The 11483-nt window shown below is 40.1% G+C and overlaps 1 protein-coding gene across 1 annotated transcript; it reads right to left on the reverse strand.

The window, feature by feature from the left end:
* Nucleotides 1-1288: 1288 nt before the first annotated feature.
* Nucleotides 1289-2985, reverse strand: LOC107980837. Its single transcript, XM_016983470.2, has 2 exons — nucleotides 2855-2985; nucleotides 1289-2791 (listed from the first exon to the last, which is right to left on the reverse strand). Exon 2 carries the CDS (start codon nucleotides 2548-2550, stop codon nucleotides 1570-1572), a length of 981 nt encoding a protein of 326 aa, XP_016838959.1. The 5' UTR covers nucleotides 2551-2791; nucleotides 2855-2985; the 3' UTR covers nucleotides 1289-1569.
* Nucleotides 2986-11483: the final 8498 nt, after the last annotated feature.

Here is an 11483-nt window from a genome sequence, read left to right on the forward strand (position 1 = left end):
CGAAAGTCCTGTCGAGTCGACGCCGATTTCGATCGAGATGAGAATAAAAGCTTCAGCAAGTGTTATCGCGCGACTTTATCTCGCCGAAGAAGATTATACCCATATTATGCATCTTCGGTGAATTAGTGTGACGCCTGCGTGCCCGCTCATATCCCGAGGTTAATAGCTCCGACAATTTAGATACAATCTGAGGGTATTATAGTTGTGTAAAAGCCGAGCTGGAATCGAAATTTCGAAAGGCTGTCATCCGTTTTCTACGAGTCTCCGAAACAGTAGTCGAGTAAAACGTTCGATTAAAATTACATAAACGCTGAATATAATGCAGGGCGACTAAAGCCGCAGCAGTAGCGAAGCATCGTAAATAAAAGATAGCGGCCAGAACAATCAAATTTCATTCCTACCAGTCTCACGCGAATTCCGTGCCGTTTCCCCTTGTGCACGGAACCATCGTATACCGCACACACGAGCATAATAATCCCAAAGCTCTCTCGCGGTGCGGTGCCATGAAAATTTCCCCGACCTCTCCTTCGTGGCCGCAAAGAAAGAAAGAAAGTGAGATCCCGAAGGAAGAGCAGCAGCGACGGCAGCAGCTCGGAATCGATTGTTACGATCGCGGCACGAGCTGCGCTCGTTATGCGCGCGATATTGTTATTGCGCTGCCCCTTCGTGATAACGACGAGTTTATGTCTGTGTATCGCGCTTTCTTTAGAACAAGCTGTATCGCTGGCCGTTCTAAGAGCCCGACGAAAGGTTCCAGTCTCGCGCGGTTCTATACGCGCGTGTATACACGCGGATTTTACGAACCGGACCGAGTGTTTATTAGTCGCTCTCTACGACTGTGTAATTGAGCCGTTTGAAGAATGTATATGTGAAAATCGGCGGCCGGAACTTTACGAGACCTCGTGCGTTCGCGATTCCATTCTGGATTATTGTTTTTATTTATTTCCTTTGTTTTCAATAATAGCTGATGATTATTGTTATTTGATGGCTGTGAAACAGCTGAGCTCTTATGGAGTAGCCGAACGCATCGTTGAATTAGACAATTATATTACAGTAGAATTATTGACATGTAGAAATGATTTTCATGGATTTTATTGCAAAGGGTATTGTGTGCGAACATTCGGTTAGAAATACATACGAGAAGGGCTTTCGAATGCTGTAAAATGCGCATGCAGTTGATTGTCTTTACCTGGTTTCGCGAAAAACAATTTGTCTGAGAGCAGCAGAATACTTTTGCACATTTTTTCGTATTCCATATTCGGGGTGGCTCGTGTAAAATGAGAGAATCTTTTTTTAAAGCAGTGGAAATTTTGTTTCTGAACCATTTATTCAATAATTCCACAATTCGAATACAGAATTCGTGCATGTTATTTTACAATAGGTTCCAATAAGAAAAAATTAAACGTACAAAATAAAATCATGAATACACATTCTTACAATCATTCTGTAATGTCGTTAAAATTTGGTAAAATATTAATAAAACTAATTTTTCAAGGTTCGTTTGATGTGCATAGTTAATTGTCAAGAATATCAGCTCTTCTTTTGGCAACAACAAACCTTGGCATATATCTACAAATCTGAGACATTGACGCAATGGATCCACACGCCATATTTTAGGGTTCCAGGCCCCTTGAAATGAACCGTTTCGCCGCCGATGTAAAAGCAAATCTGTCCGTTTCCCATATCAAACAATTTCATTTTGTGGTTCCAGATTGACTTTTCCGTGATCATGACAGGTTCTCGGGATTTTCTATCGGTATCGATGAGTTGCAGGTAATACTGTTTCACATCTGGATCGTTGTTCCCAGTCTTAACATTAGGCTTATCTTCGTAGGCCACAGCGATTACAGCTCCACCGTTAGGCAAATTAGAGAGAACGGCCTGACGAGCGTGTTTATTCTTGGCTACCATAAAAGTCGCCTTCTTATTCAGTTTAGCATCGAGGAAATGGCAGTGGCAGCGCTGCTGTTTTTCGTTCTTATTTATATCTGAAATAGCGTCCGATGTTATTTGACAATAGGTGATATTACCATGGGCTGTCGACAGACTTTCAAATTCATCTATGGGTGTCTCTATTATTGTTTCAAATCGCGAATCAAGTTGTCTGAGTACCAGCTGATAATTAGTGCCATTAATTGCAATGTAACCCGCTGATGAGTCGTACGGCTTTATGGTTGCTATTCTGAACTTCGGCGAGACTTCATGCTCGTTGCAGAGAAAAGAATCCAACTGAACTTGCTCTCCCTGGTCGTTATATCGTTGAGGAGCCTTTTGCAGATTCTCTGTAGGACGACTTCGGTAAATTAAATCAAAGGTATTTTGATATGGTATGAAGGCTAGTAGTACTCGATGCTCTTGCTGTTGCACTCTGAAAGTCTTAAGACTCGAGCAGTCTGTCGGATCGTCTATGATGAACAAATCCTGGCCAAGAGTGTTATTTCCTGTATACGCTTTGCTTTTGCCCAATGCTCTCGCCCTCACGACTATCTTACCATTGCCCAACGTGAAAACCCCGAAATCTATGTCACTCAAGGTTTCGTTCGGCTGCATTACGTTGAGATCTCACGTCTTGGATTCACTGTCAAAAATTGAGGTTATGGTAACTACGTCTCCTGAAAATGTCACAGTGTAAAGACGATCTTTGGCTTTTACAATGTCGGTTAGGTGTATCAACGAATCAACTGTCGCTGCCCATTGCCTATAGTGGCCATGAGTTACCAATATGGAGCAGACTAGTACTGCACACGTGAAAAGGGCCGATCGCATCTTAGGATCGTCTGTCGAATATTTTCTGAAAAACAAAGGTTTATAAATATAATACATTCTGCCTCTAACGCGTATAATTAATTCGTACTTTCTTTATTTTGTGACCTTGTCAAATTGGTTACAACCAACTGTGACTTAGGTCAATTAATTCGTACAACTAATCTGGAGTTTAGTATAAGGAAAATGTAAACAGTCGACGCACGGTCGCCCGTAGTGTTTGACAATGGCTTCTGATGCGCACTAACAAATTGTCTTAGTAGGATAGGTATTTGATAATCAGCGTGTTCCGAAACTCGAGCGTCCGCATTTTCCGTCTCTCTCAGACACACGCAATCTTATGTAAGTATTTCGGAACGGTTTTGCACTGGACGCTCGAGTTTCGGAATACGCCCAATGTGTCACATTGAACTAAAACGAACTAAAACGTAAAGTATGAAATAAATCTTTTTATACGCGCGCGTCAAATTTTTTCACCTATTATCAAACTTTCTTCGAATTTTTCATTTGAGTATCTCATTAATATATATCATGCACAACTGTTACCAACCGCAGATTATTTATAATAATTTTTAACTAATATGAAAATTATTTTTCTCTATTGTTTAGGCCGTTACAATTCAAAAGAATAGTCTGTTATTTCGAGGAGTTAGCCCCTCTCTTATCGTCGAAATATTGCGTGATTGCCACGTCGAGCTAGTCAGTTGCGCTTGCGCGAACGATTTCAAGTTCAAAAGCATAAATACGACACTACTGCATCTCTAATCTCAAGGAGAGTGTCGCGAAAATTAAGACAATTCTGAAGATTAATTTCCACAAAATTCTGAAGGAACACTGCGCAGAAGAAACAGGCAAGAAATCATTTCTACGATTTTACCGAGCATTGAATAAAGCAGCGTCTTCGTTTGTCAATAACGGATAGCTGCCCTGCACAGTGCCAAATAAGACTTTCATCGACTCACGCGAGCGATCAAGTCAACAACAACAACAACACACACAATATTCAAATAAGCTGTCCAGTGTACGCGAGGTTCTCTTCATGGTCAACTGCCAATTACTTATATTTGAACGCTTCACAGTATACGCCTCGTGAGATTATACGGTGGTAAAGCGGCTCGCAAGCTAAAATCAAGTTTTATACGCCTTGCATTCGCACATAGGCAAAACACTCAAAATGAGCGATAATGACGAGTTGATGTTGGATCAAAAACGCAGCGCCGGATTAATTCAGAACCTATATGACATCACAAAGAAGGCGTCACACACACACACACTTCGGTATCGAAGATCTGGAAACACGACTTGAAATGCTGGAAGAGCTGTGGAGGGAATTTGCTGCTAGAGACACAATTTTAAAGCGCAGCTCCGAACAGCTCAAGGGTAGAACCTATTTCAAAGAAGATATGATTGTTGGCACGGCAACCAGATATATGGATGCGAAGTCGTGGTTTAAGAAATGTCTAAATTCTCTACGGCCTGGAAAAGATAAAGCTACCAACATTCGACGGCAAGCATAGCGAGTGGGATTCATTCAAGGGCAAATTTACCGCGCTTGTTATCTCAGATACGCAGATGGCGCCCGTCCTTAAGCTGCAACGGCTACATAACTGTTTGGAGGGCGAGGCGCTTAGTATTATAAGAGGAATCAAGTCATCCGCAGATATGATGCTGCGTGGAACACAATCTTACGACAATATGACAACAAACAGGTGAGATTCTCAAAGCAGCTGGGCCAGGCTCATTAGCCGAGATCACAACGGAGGATTCTCGAAACTGAAAGATTTCCGCAAGTTCTTGGAGGAACGTATTGAAACGTTAATTGCAGCTCGAGCTGAAACTGATTGTTAGTTGCACGGCGCCCATGAAACGAATGTGCAAGCTCAAAAAAGCTCGAACTCGTCAGGCAAGAGCTTCCGAGGTCAGGGGTTCAAAAAATCTAGAGGTGTGGCTGCATGGACCGCTTTCGAATCGCTACAGCTTGCGGATCCACATTTCGGCCAACCATCCAGGATCGACTGCATATTGGATACAGAGATCTACACGGCAACATTGCGAACCGGTTTTCTTCCGGGTCCGCCTGGTCTGAGAGTCGTTGCCCTCAACACCGTTTTCGGCTGAATTATTAAGGGAGGTATGGGGGTTGACATCGCGGAAGGCGTCGATTGTGCAACATCCCTGCGTGTAATGACACACGAAGATTTATCTAGAGTTGTGACACGATTTTGGGATGTAGAGGAGGCGCCGTGCTCATCCAACTTTAGTCCACAGGAGGAAGCTGCCTACCAGCACTTTAAAAAGACACACACTCGTAATGAGGAAGGGCGATTCGTTGTAAGACTACCCTTTAAACGAAGGCCTCAGATCTCGGATATGCGGGGTATTGCTGAGGCCTGTTTACGGAACATTGAACGACGTTTCGGCCGTCTACCAGAACTCGCCACTGCTTATAAGGACTTCATGAATGAATACTTCGTTCTTCGCCATATGCAAAAGGTATCCGAGGATCAGGTGATGGCCGCATTCTGCTTATACCTGCCATATCATCCAGTCTTTAAGAATCTCAGCCGCAAAATTCGCGTTGTTTTCAATGCGTCTCAGAAGGATGCGGAAGGTCTCTCGCTGAATTCATTGCTACGCATCGGGCCAAAGCTACAGGAGGAGGTGCTGGCGATTATTCTCCGTTGGTCATTCTATCCAATTGTATTTTCCTGCGATGTTGTCAATATGTTCAGGCAATTTCTTGTGCACCCGGAAGACCGCGACTGGCAGCGAATTTTATGGCGAAATAATTCTGAGGGCAGTTTCGAGGTTTTTAGGCTTACAACAGTCACGTACGGAACGGCCTGTGCACCATTTTTGGCCAATGCGTGCATGCTTCAACTTGCAGATGACGAAGAACAGACCTTTCCGGAAGCTGCTGAGGTACTTCGCACAGGGCGGTACGCGGACGACTTTTATGCTGGAGGAGACACCCTGGACGAAGCTGGGGGTTTGCGAGACCAAATAATTTCTGTCTTGGCTTCAGCGGGCATGCAGGTTGGCAAATGAGCGGCTAATCATGAAGATTTGCTAAGAGGCTTAAGTGCTCCGGACGTCGATTTTTAGCATAGAGGTTTCAGAGGTTCCTTCATCGACAACGGTCACGAAACGCTCTATTTTAGCCACGACAGCAAAACTTTTTGATCCGGTAGGCTAGCTGTCGCCCATAATCGTGCGGCCGAAAATTCTCATTCAGAACTTATGGCTACACAAATTGGATTGGGACGATCCAGTTCCTGAGGCGACGTCAAGATCTTGGATGGAATTTATAACCCAGCTGAAGGAGTTAGAAGCAATTAAAATACCTTGCTGGATAGGTACATACCAAAAATCTGAGTGGTTCCTCCATGGGTTTTGTGATGCGTCGGAACGTGCTTACGCTTGTGCTATATACGCGGTAATTCCGAGCCAAGGCGGACATTCTGTAAAATTGCTTGCGGCTAAGTCCAAGGTAGCGCCAATTAAAGTTGTAAGCTTGCCCAAGCTGGAGTTGTGCGGTGCGGTTATTTTGTCAAGACTAGCCGCTTACATTCTATCGAAAGTGAAGAGAAAGCCCTCCCAGCAGTACTTCTGGTCAGACTCTAAAGTCGCCCTTGCGTGGCTCCAGGCCCATCCGTCAAAATGGAAGCCCTTCATCGGCAACAGGGTAAGCGAAATCATGACCTCGCTTCCGGATTCAGTGTGGCATTATGTCAAATCGGCCGACAATCCGGCGGACCTGGCGACACCGGCTCAGCTTCAAAATTCGCGTCTGTGGTGGAAGTGTCCGGCTTGGCTCTCTCAGCCCGCGGATGATTGGCCCTGCAAAGTCGAATCGCTTGAAACAACGTTGGAAGCGTGGAACGCCGACAAGATACTGGGTTTTACGGCGCTTCTACCTGCGGAACTGATCACCTGGGTTGAGAGATTCTCTTCCGTCGACCGAATTATAAACGCACTTGCCTATATTTGTCGTTGGCGCTGTAACTCTAAAATACCAACTGATGAAAGGCGTTTATCTTTTCTCTCCGCAGCAGAGAGAGAGCGTTAGGTCGAAAGCTAATGTTACGGATATGCCAGGGGGAAGCTTTCGCCAAGGAAATAGAAGCTCTTGAAAATAAAGGGGCCGTTAGTAAGACCAGTTCTATTCGCCGACTTGCACCCTTTCTAGACGTAGAGGGACTTATGCGCATAGGCGGCAGGCTACAAAATTCGCACCTTTCGGAGAGCGAAAAACACCCAGTCATCTTACCGGCCAAGAGTCACGTCACCAAGTTAATCATCTCCAAGGCTCATAAAGTGACGATGCACGGAGGATGGTCGCTGGTTCAGAGTCACGTAAGTAGAGAGTACTGGGTAGTGAGAGGAAGAAACACGATAAGACAAATCGTGCGCCGATGCGTTAAATGCACGAGACACATGATCGAAAATTGCCTAAACTCTCGTCCCCTCTGCTCCTTAAGATCCGATGAACAAGAAGAGGTAGTGTTGACTCCAGGACACTTTTTAATTGGAGCTTTGCTGAAGGCTCCCGCGGAACCGTTCGTTGAAATGAACGAAAAGGTCTGTGTTTGTTCTAGGTGGTACTTGCTTATCTTGATGCGCAATCGGTTTTGGAGACGATGGCATAATGATTTGTTGAATACCGTGCAACAGCGGTCGAAGTGGCTGCACCCTAATCGAGATTTGCAAGTTGGAAACGTTGTGCTTTTTAAGGACGAGCTTGTCCCGCCTCTGAAGTGGCCGTTTGCTCGAATCGTATAACTTTATCCCGGCAAGGACGGTCTCTGTAGGGTCGTCAAGATTAAAACTCGTACGAGCGAGTATAAACGCCCGGTCAATAAGATCATATTGCTACCCGTAAATGAAGAAGCTGTCACTCATTTCCTACAATGCAAGGAAATCACGGCGGGCGGTAGTACGACGTCCACTGGACACCACTGAAGAGAGAAGAGAGAAGAGAGAAGATCGAAGATTTTTTAACTCCGATTTTATTTATTGTAATGGTTCGAATTCATGTAAATTTTATCTATAAATCTAGTTATCTTGTTTTATGAGTGAGTGCTGTACAAAGAATGTGTGTGTTTTATATTGCCGGTCTGCATATATTTATTTTGTTTAGATACCCGGCTGAATTAACTTCAAGATTATGTATGTTATGTGTAGTTATCTAATCGAGACATTTTGTTTTCTGGATTGTTTGATAAACACTCCAGGGCGGGCGGTATGTTTAGGCCGTTACAATTCAAAAGTATAGTCTATGTTATTGTCGAGGAGTTAGCCCCTCTCTTATCGTCGAAATATCGCGTGATTGCCACGTCGAGCTAGTCAGTTGCGCTTGCGAGTCTCTAGTGAACGGACGAATTAAAATCAAACTTGTATTCGCGAGTCCGTACGGCAAAATGTAACTTGAGTCATAATTTTTAAAGACCTACAGAGAACTCTCTAAATTGGGTTTGTGAATGTGGATTTTAACATTAAATAGTTATTTTTATTATCAAGAGAAATTACTGTTTTTATTTCTGAAACCTCCTCATCCCAAGATCGAGCCTTTTCGTATGTCGCGTGGCTTATAACACTGCAAAAGCACGTACATCTATTTTAAAGACAGCTACGAATAGGTTTAAAACTAAAAACGCTGCTGATCAAAGAACTTCTTCCGATCTTTATTGTTCTTACATTTGTTGTATGTATATAATATATTGATAAGTTATATATTGCCTTTAAATAATACAACATAAACTTATTAATTAACGCAAAAGTATTTGTAATCTAATAATATCCACATAGCAACAAATAAATTTAAACAAATTTAGAAATAATTTATATAAAATATGTTCAGATCAATATTTAGTAGCATAATAGAAGAAGGTATGCAGTGAATTAATAAAATATTAGTCCTATCCTAAAACCAGACGACGTTTATGATTTCTAAATTTTACTTTTTTTACCTTGAATATATGGGTACAGCAATACACTAAATGATACCTATCCAGGCACAATGCGTTTATATATACGCAATATAGGTTGGCGATTATTGACATTTAAAAGCACGACAAAACTATAAAAATATCTCTGTAAAAAAATGACTACTTTAAAATTCAATAATATGATTGCAGTTTTTTCCAACTACAATGCGATTCAATACTCAGTTACTTTTTACCGAAACTGATTAAAATGCAGATTAAAGATTTAGTCATTGATAAATTCAAGTGTTTTTCTTGGAAATTTTATAATTATACCTATGAACATTCATGAAACCACAGTAATTTTCAAATAAACTGTCACATTTTTTAATTAAACGTTTACATTATTGGATATTACTACTCGATAGTGAACAATTGCACTGAATATTTTTACACAGTATATATATTCTGAATAGTTCTCTATGACTTTGTATTGGAGCATATAACTTCTAATGAATGAATGTTACAAATTAAAGTTACTAAATTAACAAAACCATTTCGGATTTAAATTTATATTTATCTTATTTCTGTAATAAGCATCTTATGAAATGTAATTATCAAGGTGATCACCTAGTTTATTCCAGGAATAATGCAATAAATATCGTACAGATACAAAAGCAAGAATCACAAATTATTTAAAATTGATAATCAACTAAAATAAAAAGAATTTGACTCGATCGAGTGATCTGCCTACAAATCTGTGCAGTAAGGGCAATTTTCATATCGTTGTTTAGTATCACAACGGGTCAGATGATTTTACATAATTTTAGAATTATTTAAAAACTTTCTGACTTTGCGCGACTGAAGCCGCATAATTTGCAGATAGAACATAACACATAGAGTATAGCTTGTAATATGACTCATATCACGAGCATTTTACAAATTAGAAAAATTATCATAATACTATGGCTTAATCAATAAATTTTCATTTTTATTTGCAGTCGACGACATTAAAATTATTAAACATTGTAAAATTTTAATTAAATAATAATAATTATCGTCTTTTTATAGGGTGTCTATTATATAGGCGCCCCGATTGCTTCAGCTGTTTAAATAGAGGCAATATAATTGTACATTGTACAATTGTACCTCTTATAAACGTCTAATCAAATATCCGTAAAAACACAAGGTTATCATTTTGACGCAGAAAGCAAATTTGACACCAGACAATTGTTTATTGTCTCGCGATCATGAGAATTTTGCGTGACGCTATTCCTCGCCTGTTTTATCAAAATCCCAATATAAACTTAAACAATGAAAACTTTTGGTCTTTATTAGATTGCATTATACGCTCGAAGGCGTCTAATGTCTTGAACGAACATCGCGAGTTCAAATCACGTGTTTTTAGGAAACGTGTCTGTGTATTTGAGTAGCCGTGCATATGAACTCTCTAAGTTTCCAAGAGTGATTTTTTCACTCTAAAAAGAAGTAAGATCACTCAAGTTTGAGTCGTAACATGATCCAAATCACTCTAGCTATAGAATCATAAAAATGACTCAAAGTAATCGAGTGATAAAATTTTCCTGCTCTGAATCACTCGATGCTGGAGTGATGTCGCACGGAAAATAATGCAAATTTAAAAGGTATAAATTGACTTATCTAATAATCAGATGTTTAGTGACATTATGCAAGTATTGTTGATTTTATTTATTAATTATTGTTCATATATTATTAACTTTAGTTAATATGTAAAGTAGTTGATAAATTCGATCCGAAAGTCTGTGTACACATGAGTCCTGTTTGGATGAGTGGTTAGTGTACTCGACTGTCAAGCTGGGGGTCCAGGTTCAAATCCCGTCGCCGTCAAAAAATTTTAATTTCCTTAATTCTCTATACTAAATCAATACATTAGGTAATAATAATATAAATGCATGAATAATAAATTAATAATAATACGAACAATAAATTAAATAATGAGTTAATAATAAATAATGAATCTAAAATATAATAGTAAAAATAAATAAATGTTTGAAAATTTATCTTTTTTTAAAAGTTACTCGCAGTGTGATGATAAACATACATTTTTAATTATTTTTAGGTTAGGTTTATAGTATTAGTAGAAATATCATGTCACTCAAGCATTTGAGTGACATGAATCACTCTTGAAAAAAGTTACTTTTCACTCTATTCCGACTGGCTCTGTTTTATGTTCCCAAAAGAGTGATTTTTCACTCTTGTACATTTAGAGAGAAACTATTTCTGAAAATCTTCAATCGTCAAGCAGTTCTGAAAATGTGTATACAAAATCTCCAAGAATTAAAGCATTTGAATTAACCAAAACTATATCTGTTTCAGCTTCTACGATAACCAAACCGAATACACAAGAATTGAAAAATGTGCCAAGAACGCTTCGAATATTCATTTTTCAATTTATTGGCAACTTATATAAATATACAATAAATTCCATATGTTTTTCGCTTTGAATAATAATCAAGGCATGAGTACAAATTTGAACAATCTAGGACAGTGAATCCGAGAAACAGCCAACAGTCAACACTAAGGCAGTGGCCACATAAGAGGGTATGCGTGCGTATGCATGCGTACGCGTGCGGTGAAGTTACTAGAAACATATAGTGACTTTTCATAGAGCCAACTATCGAAATTCATTTTCGTAGGTGACTAAAACTAGTTATAGAAAACGAATGTGCCACAACAATCGTATAACCTCAACCTTCTAACATAGTCTGCTTCATGGTCCCCAGTATTTTGTTTGCTCTTTGAGAAGAACATCAATTC

The sequence above is a fragment of the Nasonia vitripennis genome, chromosome 3 (genome assembly GCF_009193385.2).
Source record: "Nasonia vitripennis strain AsymCx chromosome 3, Nvit_psr_1.1, whole genome shotgun sequence".
In the NCBI taxonomy this organism is placed as follows: domain Eukaryota; kingdom Metazoa; phylum Arthropoda; class Insecta; order Hymenoptera; family Pteromalidae; genus Nasonia; species Nasonia vitripennis.

Excerpts from the sequence above, each read along its gene's own strand:
- LOC107980837 (XM_016983470.2), bottom strand. The coding sequence starts at position 2,550 with ATGCAGCCGAACGAAACCTTGAGTGACATAGATTTCGGGGTTTTCACG.